This window comes from Rousettus aegyptiacus, unplaced genomic scaffold (assembly GCF_014176215.1).
Source record: "Rousettus aegyptiacus isolate mRouAeg1 unplaced genomic scaffold, mRouAeg1.p scaffold_m13_p_5, whole genome shotgun sequence".
NCBI classification, from domain to species: Eukaryota; Metazoa; Chordata; class Mammalia; order Chiroptera; family Pteropodidae; genus Rousettus; species Rousettus aegyptiacus.
Genome location: NW_023416308.1, coordinates 75813576 through 75835544, shown reverse-complemented (window position 1 = coordinate 75835544; position 21969 = coordinate 75813576). Strand labels below are relative to the sequence as shown.

General features: G+C 39.1%; 1 protein-coding gene and 1 pseudogene across 8 annotated transcripts in view; one reads left to right on the top strand and one right to left on the bottom strand.

Annotated features, from left to right (window-relative positions):
* C2CD3 (C2 domain containing 3 centriole elongation regulator) overlaps positions 1 to 21969 on the bottom strand; it is a 108443-nt gene that overhangs the window by 11331 nt on the left and 75143 nt on the right. For 2 of the 8 annotated variants that reach the window (XM_016161429.2, XM_016161427.2), the window contains exons 25-31: positions 20263 to 20401; positions 18079 to 18143; positions 15293 to 15498; positions 14118 to 14251; positions 10162 to 10323; positions 6292 to 6509; positions 2496 to 3411 (exon numbers count right to left, since the gene is read on the bottom strand). In XM_016161429.2, the coding sequence (XP_016016915.2) occupies positions 2496 to 3411; positions 6292 to 6509; positions 10162 to 10323; positions 14118 to 14251; positions 15293 to 15498; positions 18079 to 18143; positions 20263 to 20401 (1840 nt within the window). Of the gene's footprint in view, positions 1 to 2495; positions 3412 to 3444; positions 3741 to 6291; positions 6510 to 10161; positions 10324 to 14117; positions 14252 to 15292; positions 15499 to 18078; positions 18144 to 20262; positions 20402 to 21969 lie in introns of those variants that run through there. The other 6 variants (XM_016161432.2, XM_016161431.2, XM_036221348.1 and 3 more) reach the window with 4 other exon arrangements.
* LOC118603698 lies at positions 18784 to 18901 on the top strand (annotated as a pseudogene).

Here is a 21969-nt window from a genome sequence, read left to right as displayed (position 1 = left end):
CTTTGCTTAAGCAGTTTGCTCTGCCTTGAAAGGCCCTTTCCACTCCTAAATCAGTCTATGCTTGATGGGTCAGTTCAAATCACACTTCTTCCAGGAAGCATCCCACCTTCTCCAGGAAGCTTTCTCCTAATCTTAGCCCACAGGGATCCCTCCTCCTTCAGTCTAGAGCAGAGTCTGCAATACAGGGTAATGATTGCTGATTTACTCTGATATGAGTCTCAACGTGTTTCTCTTAATATTCTCTAAACTTCCCATAGGCAGAGATGGTATTGTTTCCTTCAGTTATCTCACTGCTTCTGTAGATCTCCATGTGAGGTTGGTAGGTAGCAAGCATTGAACGGTACTTGCTGAGGCCCTGCTGGCCAAAAGCTGACCTGTCAGAAGTCAGTCAGACAGGGTCGGGGTGGGAAGGTGGCTCCAGGGGCAGTGTCTTAGACTGGAGGGGGACGTCTGGTCCTGAAGGAGGGTCTGTTCTCTGGCCACATCTAGAAAAAAGAGCTCTGCCTAAGTGGGTATAGCTGGTCAACCCAGTCTGCATGTGATGCATGAAGGCAGATAGTTCTCATATCCTCTGGAGGTACTCAGTACTGTGTTGAGAACATGGTGCTCCACAAATATTTGTTCAATCAAAGCCTACATTCACTTTGGGAGGGGAGGGAGAGGGCTATTTTGATGTTCTAATTTTTTGTTTCTGTTCAATAAGCTAAGTATAGTTCTGATTCAGATTGGTTTATCATAGTACTTCCGTGCTGGAATTTGAACTCCAAGAGGGCAGAGATATAAATATGTGGTGACAGAAAGAAATCCAACTATGGGAGGTGAACACACAGTGTAAATATATATATGACTTATTGTTAAAGTGTACAGATGAAACTTATTGGATATAGTTAACCCATGTCACCATAAAAAAATAATTAACAAAAAAAGAGCAGAGATAACCTCTCTTTCACAGCCACATTTCTGTCACCTGGCATAGTACTTAGGACACAATAAGGGTTCAATAAATATCTGCTGAGTAAAAGAAATGCATTATTTCCTGCTTTGGTTCAAGTCTCTCACCCTTATTTAGAGGTCCTGGTGAGGTAGGGCTTATTTGCTAACTCCTGGGGACTCTGCCAGATAGTCAGCTGATGCTGTAGGGAAGGAACAGCTTTGCTGTGAGGTTATCAGGCGCGTGTCTGAAACACCAAGGCTCCCCATCTCAGCCGATCACCTGCTGCCTTTCTAAGGGTCCAGCTCCAATAGTACCCTCTGCCATTTATTACCTTCAGGGAAGTTCTCTTTTTATGTCTGTTTCTTCACCAGTAAAATGGATATAATGATAGCACCTTTTGTTTTGAGGATTAAGAGTTTATACATGCAAAGTGCTTAGAATGGTATCTGACACACATCAAACACTCAAATATCAGCTATCCCTGTCTCCTGGTTAATGGGAAAAAGTTGCTTGCTCTCACTGCCCTCCACTGGTTCCCTCACCCAATGAAGTCTGCCTCCCATTTCCCCTTTTGTGTTGTTCTCCTTAATGTTAAAGCCAGTGGATACAGGCCAGTCCACATGCTACTGGGCCTGTCTTAAGTGTCAGAGTGCTGACCACTCCTCTCTGAAACTCTGCTCCCACACTGCCTGTCTCCTGCCCCTCCACCTGTGACCAGCTCTTCTCTGGCTCCTCTGTGGGTGTCTGTCCTGCCTGCCCTTTACATAGTAGTGATCTTTATGGTTCCATCTTGTGTGTGTGGTTCTCCCTTTCCATGCTCTCCCTGCTGCCCTTACCTATTTCCACAGATACTTATCTTCATAGCAGATCTTGTCTTGAACTTCAGATCTGGATATCTTACAAGCACATGTCCAAAATGGAAATCTGCTCTTTTCCCCTGAAGAGGGGGAATGGGGGAATGGCAGGTGCCCTTTCTCCCCATCAACACTGTCATACTGGGTGGGTAGGGGGCTGGGCAAGTCCATTTCACTCATGCCCACTTCCCTTCCCCTTGGCTCCATCACTTTTCAAAAAAAAAAAAAAAAATCAGGCAAGTCACTTTAACTCTGAGCCTGTTTCCTTACATGCAAAATAGAAATGATGATACCGGCCTTAAAGATTTGTGATGACTGAATGAAAAATGTACGTTAAGTCCCCAGCACAAGGTAAATGCCCAATGAGTGGTAGTGTTCTTCTTTCCCTCTACTTCTGTTTCAACTGAGATTAACGGTCTCATTCAGATGTAAAACATCCAAAAGATTAACCAGATAAATCAGGCTAGGCTAGGCTAATAAATGTGCTCCCAGTTCAAAGCATTACACTTTAGAGTGCTGGTGTTAATGGGAGAATCTGAGCACCTTGTCAGGGCAGATGAATCTTCTAAAGGGTCTACCCATGCCCCTCAGGTGCATCCATGAGGGTGGCAGCCACTGCTCATGGTTACACTAGGCTGGCTTAAGCACCAGCATCTCAAATGCAGAGATGGCTTAAGGGACTACTTGTGGTAAACACCAAAGGATACAGAAGGAGGCTCTGTTTTGTGGAAACCTTTGATCTAGATGTTGCCTGCTTCTGCCTGATATCAGGGCAGTTGATGGGTGGCCTCTTATGGTTTTCCCTTTTGTTCCGGGAGGCTAAGTGTAGAGGGAATTTTTCAAAGCTATCAGCAGAGTCACTTAGCTCACTGGAGGCGGCTGCATTCTCAGCTTGGGCTGTTGGCTTGGGCTCCTGGTCCTGATCTGCTGCTCTTGATGAGCAGGTATTGCTCTGTTGGGCTCCTGAAAGTGTCACGTGAGGGGTTAGCTGAAGGTCTGCTGAAGCAAGCTCTCCAACCCTGGCCTTAGAGCCCTCACCCTCATAAGAAACAAGACTTTGGCTAGCAGAACCCTGCCTAGGTGGGTGGGGGTTGGCAGCTCTTTCTGGGCTGGACAGAAAGCTACTTCTGACCTTGAGCTCCTCTTTGGGGCAAGGCTCTGGAGAAGGACAAGAGGGGCCTACCCTCTGCATCTCATCAGGCTGAAGGCTGACGATCTCACTTGTGTCCGACATGAAACTGGACCAAGGGCTAGTTTTGTCTGTTACAGTGGTGATCTCATTGAGTGTCCTGGGCTCAATGATGTCTTCTTCATAGTCTTCATCACTGTAGGCTGGGTCTGCCTCAGTGTCCTCACTGCTCTGCATCCTTGTAATGGGTACTGTGTTTCCCAGAGACTCATGGAACATTCCTCTTCCACTTGAAGTAGCTTCAAGAGTAGGGGGAGGTGGGGAGTCTCTGCCCTCATCTAAAACTCTTGACAATGGCAGGTCTGGAGTTGGGCTTTGTTCTTGCGTGGCTTCTGTGTCCTGAGCATCTGGGAGAGTGGTAACTTCTCTGCTTTGATTCCTGGCTCGGTGAGAACTCAAAGATGCTTGAGAATTCCTGGTGATAGTCTGCAGATCTGAACAGCAAGATACCACTTTTATTACAAGGTAGGGCCACAGACCATTCAACTTTCCCACACTAGCCTCTAGCTTCAGAAGTATTCTTGCAATCAGATTTTGAACGAATCTTAATAGTTAATCCACCCAAGAGTCAGTGAAACTATATTCAAGGCAGTACAATTTCTAGCATTTTATTCTAATATCAGAAGACCAAAATCTAATCTATTTAGAGTTGTGGTTACATCTGTAGAAACGCTTTCAGAGACTATCTGCTCCTGCTCAGGAATTCTTGGGAGTTGGGAGTCCTGGTGGGCATGTTCACGCTTCCATTTACTTCAGTAATTACCTATATTAAAAACCAAAATGAGAATCCACTTATTTACCTATTTGATGACAACTATTAGAACTATTTATTTTACCTATAAAATAAAAGCAAGGAAATATCTATCACCCAAATGATAAGGCAGGGGAAGTTTACAGAGAAAATGGAGGCAGCATGGTGTGTAGGAAAAAACAGAGGCTTTGGGGCTGGTCAGTCTTTGGTTCAAATCTCTACCAACCTTGGGGTCACCAGCAAACTATCCTCTCTGAGCCTGTTTATCTTTAAAATGTGATTACCACCACCCTTTTCACAAGGTTTTGGTATAAAGAATACATAAGTGAGCATATATTGTGTGACATACACATAATAAATGGAAGCTACTAGTCATCTCAAATTGTTTGGGGGATAAAATGAGGAAATAAATTGTTAAAAAGGCCTAGTAAATTATATATGTTTACATGATTATTTGAGAGGAGAAAGGAGTTGGAGGAACATTTGACTTCCAGGGGAAAGGTGTCACAGATCACTCATAGCACCTAACAGAGCCCTCAGCCCAAAAGACGTGTTGGCTAAGTTTAATACATTGACAATTTTCAGGTCTCAAAGGACGGTGAATAGATTTGCAGGCAGAATACTCCTGCCTGCAAATAGGAACAGGAACCAGGAAGCAGACTTAGTTGATCTTGGTCCTTTGGCCTGAACTACTTTCTGTCTTGGAGTAGTCCTTCTGCTTTTTATAAACCAACTTATCCTTTAAGACCCTGCTCTGCTTCAACTCCAAGAAACCCTGTCAGATGCACCAAATGGAAAGGATGGCTATACAGCATTGTTTTATATGGAAGAACATGCTACTGTATAACTGTTTGTATAATTCTCTCATCAGATTATGAGCTTCTCAAAGGCACAGATCATATATATGTGATCCATACTGCAATTTCAGGGCCCAGCAAAGGACCTGGCACATAGATGTAGCCTAAATAAAACCTCCAGTAACTCGCTCTCAAGGTTTACTCATATCTACCTGTCTAACGAGTTCTTGAAAAGCATACTGAGACATAATGGAGGCAGGTGGAGTGAGTTTGCTTAAACTGGTTTCCCTGATCCAATCATCTTTTTCAAAATTCATCCTCTCCTTGTGAAAATCAGTTCTCATTCTATCATTTTGTTGCTTAGAACTTCCTATTTTCTTCTAGGATAAAGATTGAAGTCCCAAGTTTGCCTCCAAGGCCCTCCAGCTTCAGTCCTTCGATTCCTTCTCTCTCCTTCTTTAATATACCCCTTTAAAGGGATTCTCTATTTACTCTTATTTCGACCCCAAACTAGGCCCCCTCTGTTTACTCTTATGCTTTCTTTCCGGAGAGCAGTTTCTTTGGTTGACTATAGAACGTATGCTTGATGAAAGCAGAGACAATGCCTGTCTTGGGCACTACTGTATCCTCCTGGAACTAGTAATGCAATAGTGCCTGGCATAGTTGGTGTCCAATAAATAGCTGACTGAATATTATTTGCAATCAAGTGGAAACCAAAATACAGAGTATACTTCTGGGGCCCTGGCTACCAAAAGGTTAAATATCTGGGATAGAAGGTAGGCAGAAGGTTTGTATCGAATATAAATCCTTTTCCCCCTTTGAACAGGGGAAAATGGAATTTATCCATTCCCGTATATAATCTACACATTTTCCTTGAGCAAAAATGACACCAAGTGAGAGCTAAAGGTGATGATCTAATTGATTTCTCAATACTCCCCAAAGCATGCCTGATATGTAAGTTTCCAGGGCTTAGTGCTGGATTCTGATTCAGTAGGATGGGATAGGACCTAGGAAACTATATTTCAAAATAAGCACCTCAGGTGATTCTCATGCTCAGGCATGTCTGGAAATACTTGTTCTGGAGTGATCTCTGTTTGGGCTGCACAGTGAAATTAACTAGGGAGTGATGAAAATACTGATGCCCAGGTCTCATCTCAGAGATCCTGAAGCAACTGACCTATGCTGCAGCCTGGGCATCTAGATTTTTAAAAGCTCCCTCATTAATTCCCATATGTAGTCAAAGTGAGAACCAGTGCTTTAAGGAATTTTTCAAAGGGTAGACAATAGATTACCAACATCCAGAAGCATCTAGAGTGCTTGCTAAAAATGAGGACTTCTGGGCTTTGAGAATTAGAATTTTAAGTATATCTGTAGTTGATTTTTTCTGAAAATGGAGTGGTACCAGTTCAAGAACTGCTACTGAAGAACTCATCTAATCTACCCTGACCCCCTTTTTTTGGTTGAGGAAACTTCAAGAGGGAAAGGGTATACTCAGAGTCAATTAGTAAGTCTGTGCCCGAAACCCACCTGATCCGGGTCTCCTGCCTCTCAGGTTTAATGCCTTTTCCATTGCTCATGTTCCTGTGCTATTATAAAACTATGCCTCTCCTTTTAAAAGGAAAATGAAAAATGAAAAAGAATGTAAGATAGTAAAATCTATTGGTCTCTGTTAGTCATAGTGGCTTGTCTGAGGGCAGACATTCAAATGCTTTTTGAATAGACACCCAAAGACCATAACTCCTCACAAGAGGAGCCCTAAGGCATACCCGTGATTAAGGAGCTGACTTGCAACACCAGGTTATTGGATTTCTCCAGGATGCACTGGCTCTCAGGGTCTAGGCTGCTAGCTCCTGGCCCATGACAGTCTCTAGGGTTTTCCTGGCACTCCAAGATGGTCTGAGTCTGAGGGCTGAGGGGAAGTACAGGCTTGATGAGCTTCTGGCTGAAGTACCGTTGGATCTGGTCTAGCTCACTCAGATTCCTCCTGTAGAACAAGAAGGGGAAAAGAGGATAAAAGGGATTATGAGCATTTTTATGTTCTCTAATATTCTACTGCTTGAGCTAGGACCTTAAAACCTCTCACCTGGTCTATTAATAATAGGCCCCCTCTCTCCAACCCACCAGTTCACCCTTCATTTCTCCTACTACAGTCGTGCTGCCAGGAACAACTTTCTTCCACTTCTCTCTGGCTAAGGTGATTCCTCTTCTGATGTCCAGCAAAAATCCCACCTTCCTATAGGGAATCATTCTTTTTTAAATTAGGGACCATCTATAATGTGAAATAATAACCACAATAAATCTAGTTAACATCCATCACTATACAATTACAAATTTTTTTTTTTTAATTTTTCACTTACAATTGACAGCCAATATTATTTTATATTAGTTTCAGGTGTACAGTATAGTGGTTAGATATTTATATAATTTACAAAGTGATCCCCCTGTTTAGTCTAGAACCCACCTGGCACTATACATAATTATTACAATATTACCGACTATATTCCTATGCTGTATTTCATATCTCTGTGATGTAGGGAACCATTCTTGACCATCATTCCAATCTTCATGTCTTTTTACTGACAGAATAAGGCCTTACTCTAAGCTAACACTGACCTTTGCTACCTCATAACCATTCCTGATTCTTTAAGCAAGTGACCTCTGCTAGCAAGCCTTCCCTGACCCTCCAAGGTGGTTTAAGGGCCCCTCCTCTGTGCTCCAAAGTTCCTTCTGTGCTCTTTAATCATATCACTTGTTTGTTTCACATTTATTTCCCCTGATGAACTATAAGCTCTGTGCTGATTCCTTTGTATTTACTACACCCAGCATGGTGCTTGGCATGAAATAAATAAATGTTGAATGGATAAGTAGATGTGAATAAATTACTTTTAAAAACTTCTGTTCGAAAACTTTTAATGGGGCCACATTCATTCTTACCGTTCCCCAATGAGAAATCACACCAACCACTACCACCATTTGCACAAAATTTTATGTGTTATGCTTTCATATTTGTTATCTTGTTTAATTCTGAGCCAATCAGTTGAAATCAGTAACTATTGTTTTACAAATAAGAAATCTGAGAATCAGAAACAGTGAGTAGTAGTACACAGCTGTTCAGAATTTGGGACTCTAAGTCTTGGGCTTTTTTCATAATAGATGGGCCCTATCCCAACTATGTTTGCTCCTGTCTCACAGTTCTGAATGCTGGAACCTGAGTTCAAGCTACTCTCCTTGCTTTGTCCATATTTTATTCAACTTTTAAGGTGCTCATATTTCTCCTTTTCAAAGTCTATCACCCTAAATTACTCAGCCGCCTCTTCCTTAAACTCCTTCGCTCTTGGCATCTCCATTAATCTGCTGTCTTAGATTTTCCTCTAGGTTTCTCATTATGAGTTAGTTTAGTTTCCCTAACTAGGCCATGAGCATCTGGTAATAGAAGATAATATCTCACTCTTCTCTAACTCTCTAGTATACTCAATGTGCCTGATACAATTGGCACAATGTAGACACTATATACCTGTGAAGTAAACCAAAAGGCTTTCAAGCCTTTTGTTAGGAACAGTCTACATGTCTTAGAGTTAAATCCAAATCAAACAAGAGGACAAAGCTTATCCTTATTCTGTCTCTATAAGTTATGACTCTATCAAATCGCAATGCATTTACTTAGGGATCTATATCTGGGTATATGCCACAAGGATATGGCTATAGCAGAAACATATGATATAATGGTATAACAAATGTAAACATGGTGGAGATTTAGAAAATATGCAAATACAATCAGCCTTGTCAGAGATTCTGGATATAGAACCTACTAATATCAAGCTACAGTTTTCTCATTTGTGAAAAAGGTTTATTAATACTTGCCCTGCAGGCCTCATAGGATTGCTGTGACTCAAATCAAACAGTTTTAGGGCTTTGTGAATCCAAGGAAGTAATGCAAAATTGATATTATCTTGGTTCCTCTCCATTTGGTAGAAAATTCATGTAGAGCAGTGGTTCTCAAAACCTGGCAGCATTAGTATCACCTGAGAACTTATCAGAAATGCAAATTATCAGGCCCTAATGAATCGAAAACTGTACAGGAGGGTCAGAGCTATCAATGTTTTATCAAATCCTTTCATGTGATTCTGATACACACTAAATTTTGAGAACCACTGCTCGAGGGCAGTAGTTTTTAGCCTGGTGACTTGGGCCCAAAAAGACATTTGGTAATGAATGGGAACACAACTAGGAGGGGTGCTACTGGTGTCTGGTGGAGAGTCCAAGGATGCTGCTAAATATCACAGGACAGGCTCCACATAACAAAATATTCGGCCCAAATGTCAACAGTGCTGAGGCTGAGAGAAACTGCTCTAGGGTGAAGGAGAGTTTATTTTTCTCTTTTCTCAGTAGGTTCTAAAATATGTGATGAGAATAACCCAATAAAATGCAGCCATATCATGATGCTTTTACTTGAATACCCTCCAGTCTCTAGCTAAGAATCTAAAATGAAAATTGGAACATATTACTTACTTGTAATGTAAGTTTGAGCAGTTTTCCATAGTTTACAGCATAACTGCTCAACCTTTTTTAACTCATGTTCTACCAGTCAAAAATATTTTGCCAATCTTTCTTTTCTGAGCTTGCTTTATGAAACCAAATAATAGGTTAGTTTTCTCCAAATAAAAAATCTTTTAAATATTTTTTCCTCAAACTTTACACACTCTCTTCCTCCTCTCACCACCACTTTCTACTTGAGAATCATTGTTTTAAAAGTTCAAATTCTTAGTCTGATATTCAAGGCCCTTCAAGATCTGACCCCTATAGAACTCATCCTGTTTCTTAGTTTTATCCTAATTACACTCCTGGTATTTCCTCATACTTGACTATGCCTCTGGGCCTTAGCATGTTTCTTCTGCACAGAATGCCCTTCACATTTGTTGACCTGTTCCTTCAAAGACTATTTAAAGAAGTTCAAATGTGACTTCTTTAAATCTTACCATGACCATACTAGAATGTTATTCATTCCTCCATCTACCCTCAGCCAGGAAATTTGTAGCTCTTATCCCATATCATTATCATTATCTGGCAAAATGGCTATCTCCTTCACAGGGAATGGCAGAGCCAGAATTGGAAGTCAAGTCTATCTGGCTCTGAAGCCAAGTCCTTCCCACTGCACCACACTCCCTACTAGAAAATCCAGGGGCTGCTCCAGATGATCTTTAATGGTCGTTTCAATTCCTACAGTGCTTCTCTGACTCAGATGCTGACTAAACTAAGAAAGAGACAGGTAAGCATTAATAATAGTACAGATGCTGGTCTGGAAGAATCCAGCGGTTGTGAGGATAAAGACAGTGGCCAGAATGAGGCTTTGAAAATTGTAAAGTAGATGAGAGGCTGTGTAGATATGAGGGTAGTTATCATTAACCTTGGTGAATAATCTTAAGTTCCTATATTTAAAGGTCCCTAAGTTGAGTCAGATTCATTTATGAGGAATCCTGTGAGGCTCCAAGGTCACCTTAGACACTACTGTGTACAAAAGGCCCTATTAAACCTCCCAGAGTGGTGGTAACTAATGGAAGAGCTGTACTGTAGGTAATACCCATTCACCTTGTGCTCCACTATGGTCTCTTGTGTCTTTTCTCAGCAGAGGGACTCACCTGAGAGAAGTCAAAATGGAAGTATGGGAGGACAAGGGCGATGTGGTCAGTTTGTCTCTACTTGGCAAGATTGCCTCTCCCTGTTGCAGGGATTCGTGAAATCGGCGGATGTTCTGTACATGCTCTTCATGGCGTGATGCTTGATTTCTTGCGGCACTGCTTCTGTCAGAAATAAATGAGGGCAAATAAACGCCTAACCAAGGAGAAAACTCCTAGTGTGACAATGAACAAATCAACTTCCTGAAATGGTAGTGCAAATACACCCCTACTACCACAGTTCCGGCTTTATCAGCAATTGCTTGGATTACAACTAGCTCTTAAATAATATTGCCTTCAGTCTTACCCATTCCCCTTTAATAAATTCTCCACATTATAACCTGAGTAATTTTTTTAAAAACATGGATCTGAAATAACAATAACAAAAACAACATTTATGGAGTCCTTATTACGTGCCAAGCACTGTTCCAAGCATTCAATGTTCTAACTTATCACCATCATTCTTTTCTAGCTTTGGCTTCTCTTTTTTATCTATAGAACACATTTCAAATTCCTTAGCATGGTATTCAAGAACTTGACCCCAGCAATAATCTTCTTCCTTTTAAATAACAGCTTCATTAAGATATAATTCACATATACAACTCACCCATTTAAAGTGTAAAATTTAATAGCTTTTAGTAAATATGGGGTATGCAACCATCATCACAATCAAATTTAGAACATTTTCATCACCTCCAAAAGAAACCCTAGACCCATCAGCAAGCGCTCAGTATTTCCTCTTCTCTTCCTAATCCCTACCCAAACCTCCTAGCCCTAGGCAACTGCTAATCTGCTTTCTGTCTCTACAGATTTGCCTAATCTGGATAGTTCAAATAAACAGAATCATATAGAGTGTGCTCTTTTGTGACTGGCTTCTTCTGTTTAGTATAATGTTATTAAACTTCATCCATGTTGTAGTACATATCAGTACTTCATTCCTTCTCATGGCTGAATAATTTTCCATTTTATAAATATATCACATTTTGTTCGTGTACTCATCAGTTGATGGACATTTTGGGTGTTCCTATTTTTTGGTTATTAGAAATAATGCTGCTATAAATATTCATGTATAAGTTTCTGTGTGGACATAAGTTTTCATTTTTCTTGGGTGTGTACACACACACACACACACACACACACTTAGGAGTGAAACTACTGAATCTTAAGTTTACTCTATGTTTAACCTTTTAAGGACCTGCCAGACTGTTTCCCAAAGTGGCTATACCATTTTAAAATCCCATTGGCCATGTATAAGAGTTCAAATTTCTTAACATCCTCCCTAACACCTACGGTATTTGTCTTTTTGATTATAGCCATATAATCATATGTGAAGCGGTATTTAATTATGGTTTTCATTTATATTTCAAGTATGTTTTCAATGGCCATTTGTATATCTTCTTTGGAGATATGTTTATTCAGGTTACTTGCCCGTTTTTAACTGAGTTATTTATTATTTATTATTGCTTTTTATTATTGAGTTGTAAGAATTCTTTATATATTCTGGACGCAAGTCCCTTATAAGAATTATGATTTGCAAATATTTTCTCCCATTCTGTTGGTTCTCTTTTCACTTTTTTAAGGGTATTGTTTGTAGCATGAAAGTTTTTAATTTTGATAAATTAAATTTCTTTTTTCTTTTGTTGCTTCTGCTTTTAGTATCATATCTAAAGAATCACTGCCTAGTCCAATGTCATGAAGATTTACTCCTACGTTTTCTCTCAAGAGTTTTATAGTTTTGGCTCTTTCATTTATATATATAATCTATTTGGAGTTCATTTTTACATGTGGTGTGAGGAAGGGATCTAACTTCAATCTTTTGCATGTGATAATAAACAGTTGTTCCAGCACCATTTGTTGAAAAGACTATTTTTTCTTTATTAAACCATCTGGGCATCTTTGACATCATGCTATCCTTGGCACATGGGTTTATTTCTGGACTGTCAATTATATTCCACTGATCTATATTCCTATCCTTATTCCAGTATCACCCTATTTTGTTTACTATAACTTTGTAGTTTTGAAATCAGGAACTTTGTTCTTCTTTTTCAAGATTGTTTTGCCTATTCTGTGTCCTTTGAATCCCCATATGAATTTTAAGACTAGTTTGCCCATCTCCATAAGGAATCCAGCAGAGATTGTGCTGAATCTATAATTTAGGGAGTACTACCATCTTAATAATATTGTTTTCCAATCCATGAATATGATGTCTTTCCATTTATTTAAACCTTCTTTAATTTCTTTCAAAAATGTTTTGTAGTTTTCAGAGAGTAAGTTTGTACTATTTTTGTTAAATTTATTCTTAAATATGTTTATCCTTTTTGATGCTATTGTAAATGGAATTGTTTTTCCAATTTCATTTTGGATTATTCACTGCAGATGTATAGACATATAATTGATTTAGTATATTATGTTTTAAAAGTTACTCAGTTTAAATTTCTAATGGCAAACAATTGATAGTTATAACCTACATATACAAACCTCTTTGAAGTCATCAATTTTTAAGAGTATAAAGGGGTTCTGAAGTAGGTATGTTAGAGAACTACTGCTTTACCAGGATATAACCAATATATAATAAACTTTACATATTTAAAGAGTACAATGTGATGAATTTTGACATATATGTACATCTGAGGAAACCATCCGCATCAAGATAATGAACATATCCAACACCCCTAAGTTTCCTTCTATCCTTTGTAATTCTTTCCTCCTTGCTTCATTCATCCTGCTTTGTCCCTAGGCAACCACTGATTTGCTTTCTGTCACTACAGATTAATATGCATTTTTATAGAATTTTACATAAAAGAAATCATATACAATGTATTTTTTCCCAGCATAATTATTTTGAGATTAATTTTGTTGTACATCAATATTGCCTTTTTATCTGTGAGTGTAGTCCATTGTATGAATATACCACAATTTGGCTAACCTTGGATGAATGGCTAGATTAGAATATGTCATTTTGATATGTCCCCTTTGAAGTGGATACAGGGACATTTTTATGTGGACAAAAAGCAAACTATTAAATTTTTAGCTTTTACAATTATTAAATAGTGGCCTCACCATTGATCTATATATTTCTATCCTTGTACTAGTATCTTCATCCTACCCATATGTCTCACTGATTGGCTATGATCAAAGTAACACCTATAAAATAGATAATAGAGAAATTATCTACACCTGGGATTTAGAATTTGGCAGACACATGGGCTCCCTTTATGCAGAGGGCAGAGGCTCTCCTTCATGTGGTGAGCAGGCAGAAAGCTACACAGCACTGAAATGACCCTTAGAGTAGTTAAGCAGTATTAGAGAATGTGTTTCTTAGAATATATTTAGGTTCTACTCAGTAATTGCTGCTGTAGAAGTGGCTGCTGTAAGGGGAGGTCTCCATCTTCTCCCTGAAGTGGAGACACTAGAAAGACTGGAGGAGGCAGGGGGATTCCAAATGGCACTAGGGCCTAGAAGGGACTAGGGTGGAAAGGAGCAATCTTATTCTGAGACTCTGCCCTTTGACAGAATGGAATATGCTCTAGCTGTGATATCCATATGCACATCCATAGTTGGCTTGGTGAAAAGGATTAGCCTGTCGCTTTTTACAAAATAACCTGGAACATATATTTGGGAGGGAAAGATCATATGTTTCTCACATAGCTGATGACTGATTTTAGGGATAAAAGTTATAGGCCTCCAAGGAAAATAAAAAGGTGTCCCTTGCATTGAAGCTATCCTTTTGACAGCAGAAAAGTTCTAGTTCCTGTATTATAAAAACTTGTTTTCATAAGGTCTTGGGGTTCCAAAGGGTTAGACAGGGTTAGTTTCCCTGTCTCTAGTTTCTTCCTCTAATAAAGGAAAGAAATGACAAACCAGTTCTTACGCATCCACTCTCTGACACCATTTCTTTCTATCAGCAAGAAATCACTCACCTCCCAGGAGAGGAGAAATCAAGCTCCTTTGATGATGTGTGAGCAAGTTGTTCTGGGGTCTGTCTTGCAATGCAGCTGGGGAATGCAGCATACATATCAGAGATGGGGAAGGAAAAGGGACTGTATATTGGGATCTGTAGAAGCGATGAGAAAAATGGTACATTTGTCACAACAAATGCTTATGGAACAACTCAGTAGAAAAACCTTCAAAATTTATTGTTTGCGTATAAGCATATTTTACTGAGTATCTTTTCAGTATTATTATTTCAGTACATATCTCACAATTTACTGAATATGTCTTAAACACTGTACTAAGCAATTTATATGTATTTTCTCATTTAAACTTCACAATAATCTTATGAGGTAGCTACTAATATTATTCCCATTTTACACTATGCTATCAAATGTTTTTTATTGCTTTATCTATATTTATGCTCTTGTTCCTCCAGCTAGTTTGTAAACTCCCAGCTGCACATCACCTTACATATACTTCAAATGTGGGAATAATCTGGCTGCACTACTTCTTGTCTCATGATTGCCAGGGTAGATGTGAAAAAGACTTTACTAGATAGGGAGCATTTAATTGTCATTTTCTCATGAGTTCATTCATGCATGAATTCATTCATCCACTATTTATCAATGCCTACTCTGCCAGAGCCTGGGCCAGGCATGTGAGATGAGATGAAAAACACAGTCTTTGCCTTGATAGAATTCCCCTATTTGGGACAGTCTGGAAATCCCTCCTTTCCTTTATAGTTAAATTCCCTGAAAGAGTTGTTTGTGCTATCAATTCCCCTCTTCTCGTTCTCTTTTAATTTTTTTATTTTTTTATTATAGACCAGTGACTTTAATGTAATAGTTTTTTAAAAAGTTCGATCAGTATGGTTTCAGATTCCATACTACAACTAATTTTATTTAAAAACTAAGATATAATTCATATATTATAAAGTTCACCCTTTGAAAGTGTTCAGTACAGTGAGTTTCAGTATATTCAGAGTTGTACATTGTACATCCATCTATGTAGTTCCAGAACACTTTTTATTACTCCCGAAAGGTTATGAGATCATTATGAGACACAAATATATAAAGCATTCAGTAAGCTGGAAAATACCAACCACATGCAAAAGATCTTCTTATAGGTTTTACTGGTTAAGGATGTGAATCAGGACACATACCAGCGATCCTTGGGTCTCCACACCACGTCTTGCTTGCCTTTCTTCTTTGAAGTGCATCAAACTCTCCAAAGGGGAGATAGCAACTTTTATTTGCCCCTGGCATTCTCCACTGAAGTCTGTGATGTTGTACCAGCCGCAGACAAACTGGAAGCCAGAGAGAAGTGGGGAGAGGTCCACCGAGGCAAAGCCAATCACCCTCTCCTCATCTGTAGGAAAGAGAAGAGAGCTGGGCATTGTGGCTGGGCATGTCCTGCCACTGAGATTAAAGGCTATCTATAGACAGAGAAACTGACTCAGGGAGGAATCAGTGATTCCAAAACCAATAGAAAAGACAAATAATGAGGATGAGAGAGACAACCACAGTCTGCTTTTACTATTATGAATTCCCTTTTCGCATGGAAGGGAAAAGCTGGCAGGGTCGAGTTTTATCCTCTTGATATAGACAACTGGAAAACACTCCTTACACAGAAGAAAAATCATTGTCCTTGGAATTTAGAGAAATTTACATTTTCCTATTTATACTTGTCTGTATTTTCAAAATTTTTTCTAACATACATATGTATTATATTTAAAAACAAGTGAGATAAAACTCTAAAGGGAGACAACCTTCTGGAAAGCCAGCACAAGGGTGCACAATGAGCTTGGGCTCTGTTTCATAAGGGCTCCCTTTAATAACTGAAGATCCTTCTTGGCTGGGAAAGCTACCATTCAATGATCTTCATTCTGAGACTCACTGCTTCTTATTTGTCATTTCTGACATGAAAGTAGCTGGGGATAAACACTCCAAGTTCCTGTTTTGTATAGGCTCCATCCTCTACACTGAACGTCAAAGGCTAACTCTACCAAACATGGACACAATTCTGTTTTCAAATTGCTAAATAAATCAAGGAATGCAAATTTTCAAGAGGAGCGGTCATGAGTTTCTCAGTTCCTTGTGCATACTGCTGGTGACACTGAACTCATCACATGCTGTCTAATATTTGTTTACACAGCTTGCTCTTTTTTAGACTGGGACCTACCAAAAAGCTGAGGCCAGATACTACTGGATGTTCCCTATGATCTCTGTACCTGGCATAACAGCTTCCCACATCATGAAGAACTTGATAAACAACCACTGAGAACATGAATGAACTGGCCAGCGTAGACTGGGACAAGGTAGCAGTGTGCCACAACAGCAATCTGAGCATGGCTTTGAACTGAAAATACATTAACTCCCTGAGCCTCAAATCTCCAATATATGAGAAGTACTGTATCCGATTTGAGATCCCCTTCAACTTGGATAGTCTTAGATTCTAGGAATGCTTGAAGTTGTATTCTTATCTACTGGGATGGAGAGTGATGGCTAAAACCATTAATCTGCATTCCCAAGATTTGTTATAGCTTTGCAAAGAAAACTAATCTTGCTTTTGTTGGTTACTGGAAATGTAACTTGGTCTTGATATATTCTAACTTTAGGTCTAGATAACACCACTTGGAGGGTTCTGCCTAACATGAAAGCACTACACCCCAAATATACTTAAGGAGAAATCTTGTTAAGTCGATCACTGAGAAAAACAATGGCTTTGAAGAGTTAAAGTTAACATCAGACTTAGCAGGACAACTCACCATTCTCCCTTTGCAGTTCTAGCCATCTTGACCTTCTCTCATGCTCTTTCTTTACTCCGGGCTTTTGCATTTGCTATTCCCTCTGACTATAGTATGTCCTGCCCCTTCATTTCTCAGTTGATGTATGTATGCCTCAAGAAGCCTTCTCTGACCTCCGCAGTTAGCTGTCCACTACCAGATCACCCTGTATCTGCCTCATTACAGTATACTGTTAGACTATAAGCTCTGGGAGATTAGAGACCTTAGTCTCTCTTATTTTACCTTTGTATGCCTAGCACTTAGCATAGTGAAGGTTATATAGCCAGTCAGAACTAGGTCAAATCCTAGTTCCATCGATAATTAATAGGTCTATGAAACCTTAGCCAAGCCACTAAACTTCCTTGGGCCTCAGCTGTTATATCTACAAAACTGAACTAATTATATTGTTACTTTGCAGGATTAGAGATGTTTTTAAAGCTCTTAGCATAGTGCCATTTTCTAATAAAAACAAAAAATGAGGTGGTGTTAATACTAAGCATCAGACATTCATTTAATTCTCCCAAAACTCTATGAAGTAAGTGCTATTACTATCCCTATTTTATAAATAAGGAAACTGAAGCATGGAGAAATCATTCACCTAAGGTCTTACTACCTTGTAAAGGGCAGAACTGGTATTAGAATTCAAATATTGTAGCTTCAGAGTCTGTACTGTTAACGCTGTTGTATTATGCCTCTTAATAAATGATCGCTAAGTAAAACTAGGTTCTATGACCATGATGTCAGCACCTCCGTCCTGGGGAGATTCTTAAAACAAGGAAGGACAAGCTGTCAGACTCTAATATTGTACGCTGTCTAAAAGTGCTAGGGTCTTGGTTTATAAGCCAGAGTTAACAGAAGGCATAACATCATACAAAAGGGGGAAAATCACTTGTGTATGGCAGGCTGTACATTATGACAGTTGAGATGCAATTGGAAAGATCCAAATGTACTTGGGTTTCTGCACTAAGCACACAGTTAAACAAAATGAAATGATTTCTAAGGATTTAAATTTCAGTGGCATCCTGTGGAATTCCCTTGAACACATATATGCATTCTCAGTACCATCAGTGCCATTGTTGCGCTTGGTTGAAAAAAAAGGATCAGCAAACTGTCAACAGGGTGTGAGCTTATTTTTACAACCAGACGTAGGATAGAGTTCATACCTCCTTTGTGCCAAACTTTGAAAACCAGAGTTTGTTGTGGGTCCAAAAGAAGCTCTTTTGATAGCCTATTAAGAAAAACAATCACCATAAATGAACTGTGCAGGAAGTCTCTGTAGTATGAAACCTGGAACTGAAGACTATTTCATAGTTGACAAAGCACTTTCCTAACACTTTCATGGTCAACTTCTGGGATACATTTTAATTTTCACAGTTAAAAGGAGGAAATGGAAGCTCAGAGGGGTAAACTAACTTGCTAACACTTGAAAATAGGTCCCTTGGTAAACTTTCCCCCTCAATAGTATCTGCCACATTCAAACTGTTTCTCAAGACAAGGGAGGAAGTATGAAAAGGGAGCTCCTCAATATGTAATGAATAGTTTTATTGGAGCAGGTAAGGATTCTCCTTGTGCCATGTGTGTAGAGGGGAACGGTGAGAAGAAAAGAATGTGTAGAAAAAGAACATTCATTGAGTGCCTATGTTGGGCCAGGAATAGTGTAAAGTGTTTTATGTACATGTAATCTGCACATAAATCTGTGACATGGGCATTATTCTCCTTGTTTTAGAGATGATGAAGCAGGGCTCAGAGAGGTGAAGTGATTTGCTCAAGGTCATATAAGAGTCAGTAAGTGGCAGAGCTAAGATTTGAACCCAGTTTTGCCTGACTCCAAAGAAGCAAGGCACCAAAATAAGAAATAAATTGATTTGGTCCATGGCCATGCCACCCTGAACAGCCTAGTCCTGTCTGATCTTGGAAGCTAAGCAGGGTCGGGCCTGGTTAGTACTTGGATGGGAAACCACCTAAGAAGACCAGGTGCTGTAGGTGTAAAAATAATAATTAAAAAAAGGGATTGTAAATTGTAAACTGACAAGGTCCTTGCAATCTGTGAGGTCAACCTAGGGTCGCCTTGCCTAAAAAAAAAAAAAAAGAAAAAAAAGAAATTGATTTGGAATTCACTTAGCACCTCGAATATATTCTCTAATATATTTTATGACATGAATTACAGTTTTAAAGTACAAAGATTTGGAAAGTTCCAAACCAGGTATCACCGTTCCAGGGAGCAAGATGGAGAACAAAGGCAAATCAAGAGATTTAATTTCCTTCCACCTGGGAATTAAAGTGGGCCTATTTTAAGTTCAATGAGAGGGACTGTGCTAAAGTAAAACAAATACTGGGTCAGTTTTGAATTCTAGCTGGGGGTCAAAATACCTACCTTTGAATTCTATCTACTGTTGTCACCTGAGTGACCCCGAGCCTGGTTTTCCTTGAGATCTGGGTTTCTTATCTGTTAAATGGGATATTATCACCTACCTACAAGGTTGCTAGGAGAATCAAATAAAACAATTTTGTGACAAAGGAATGGTAAACAGTTCCATTATTCACTTTTCTTCTAATCTTGGCTCTCCTGCCTACAGATTACATAACCTCCCTGGGATAGTCTCCTTAACTGTAGTATGAGACAGGAGTCAACTTCCGATTTTATGAGCCTTACATAGAGATTTAACATTTGTTGTATATCTAACATGTACCATGAGGTAGTTTTCCTAAATGTCATCTAGTTTAAACCTCACATAACCCCATGATTGACCCCACTTTATAGATGAGGAATCTGAGGCTCAGAAATGTTATGTAACTCGTTCACACAGCAAGTAAATGACAGATGAGGTTGGAGGGCAGGCTCTTTCCACCACTCCAGAAATCTTTTCTAAGGATGTACAATCCATAGCCTTTGCTGAGATGAGCTCTCTCTGCCTTCTTCACCTGGATATCTTACATATATTCTTCCACACTTAGCTGAGGTGTCTTATTTAAGAAGCCTTCCCTGAACTTGCAGGGAATATGGAGCTGAGGGCAGCATATGCCACTTAATGAAAATTTTAAGTTTATCTTAATCTTCATATATGTCCCACTCTGATCTAGGCACTAGGAATTAAAGATGATTAAGGTCCTCACTGAATAGTTTTTGAGGTGTACTGAGCAAAGTTAAAAAAAAATCCCAACAAAACTTTTAAACCACTGCTGGCTGTGGATTTATAAGCACTAGGATTAAGTAACGTGCTTGATCAGAACAGCATTTTTCAGGTCTGCTCAATATCACTGTGTCTGTTATAATCCCCATTCTGAGTTCGTCTCGTGGAACAAAAAGCAGATTCTGGAAGGCTGATAGAACATCATAAAATACAAACCTTGACTGCTGCTGAAAATTCCAGATGGGAGAATCTGTGTTTTCAACCACTTGGGTGTAGACAGGAGATGGCTCATCAGCTGTTGTAAAAGATACGCAACAACTGGGTATCGACACTTTCCGCTCTGTCAAGGGGCTCCCTGAAACAGAAGAGAATGGAGTGACCGCACTTCAGTGTACCAAAAAGAATGTGTTGGAAGCCTCCCATTATACAGGCACAAGCAAGACCATTCCTAGCCTTTTCCTACCTTTGGGTCTTTGCTTGAGTTACTCCCTGTAGCTGAAATGCTTCTAACATCTTTTCTGGTCCTGAAACTGTACTATCAAGGCTCAGTTCATAAATATTCCCAGACAAGAAATAACTTCTTTCATCTTCTACTTTATGGAGTGATGAAAAATACTGGACTGAGAGGCAAAAAAACTGCAAAAAGTCCTAGACTTAAGAGTCAGATAATCAATTATCAGCTCTGCCCCATATATTCTGTGTGACCTTGGGCAAGGCCTATCTAGGCCACAGCTTCCTTAAACAGGGCATATGATACTTAGACCTCCTATTAAAAATAATAATAGTAGGTAACATTTAGCGTATATCACTTACTATGTGCCAGGTACTGTTCTAAGTACTACATGTGTATTAATAGCTTTAATTCTTACAACAACCCTATGAAGTAGTTATCACTATTATTCCCATTATATAAATAAAAAAAAAACTGGGGTACAGAAAGATTAAACATTTATTAAGTGGTCACATATTTATTAAATGGTAGAACTCGAGCTTTCTGGCTCCAAGATCCCAGCCATCAACTATATTGCCTCTACTAGAGTTAAGAAATGTAAAACACGGAGTACTGTGCTGGTGTTAATTTTCATGAGATAGGATTTCCAATGTGGGAGACTCAGTCATTTATTCTTTATTAAAACATGTAAAATGAAGATAGCTGATGATATCAGATAGTCTGAGCTGTCCAACAAGATAACTACTCACCAAATATGGGTAGTAGCTACCATACTGGAGCACAGATATAAAATATTTCCATCATAGTACAAAGTTCTTTTGGACAGCACTGAATAATAGAGACTTTACAAACTCCGTTAAGATTCCTTAAGGCTCCAAAACACAATAAATCTCAGATTTACAGATGATGGAAAGAGAACAGAAAAAAAATAGAAGAAAATAAATATGTCTTAAACACTATTTCTGTGATTCAGAGGAACAAATTCTGTATGTGGATCCTAACTGGTTTGTCTTCTTTCTACCCGTTGAGCTCAAGTTTTCTCCAAATTCACACTTATACTTCACCTTGTAGGTGAAGTTAATCTTTGAGGCTCCACCCTATTCCTTCTCTATCAGGCTGCTCCTTTCAGTAATTACTTTTCCAAAGACCTCAGGCTACTCCGTGGACAGAAAGCAATCGGATAAAAAAAAATTCTTACTCAGATTTTACTCCCCTCCACAAGCAGTGTAACATTTAATAAGAAACCTTAAAAAGATAGACTCTAGCACCATCTACTCTCAGAAGCCTCTCTTGACTCTCTGGAATCACTGAATTTATACCCCCACTTAGATCTCTCAAACTTCAACTTTCTTTTAGGGAAAATGAAGTACTAGCAACTTTGCTCTGATGTATTTTCCTCAACCAAAACAATTTCCATTAGATTAGACCAATTCTTTTCAAACTTTCCCACCAAGTAACGAATAATCCAAAGA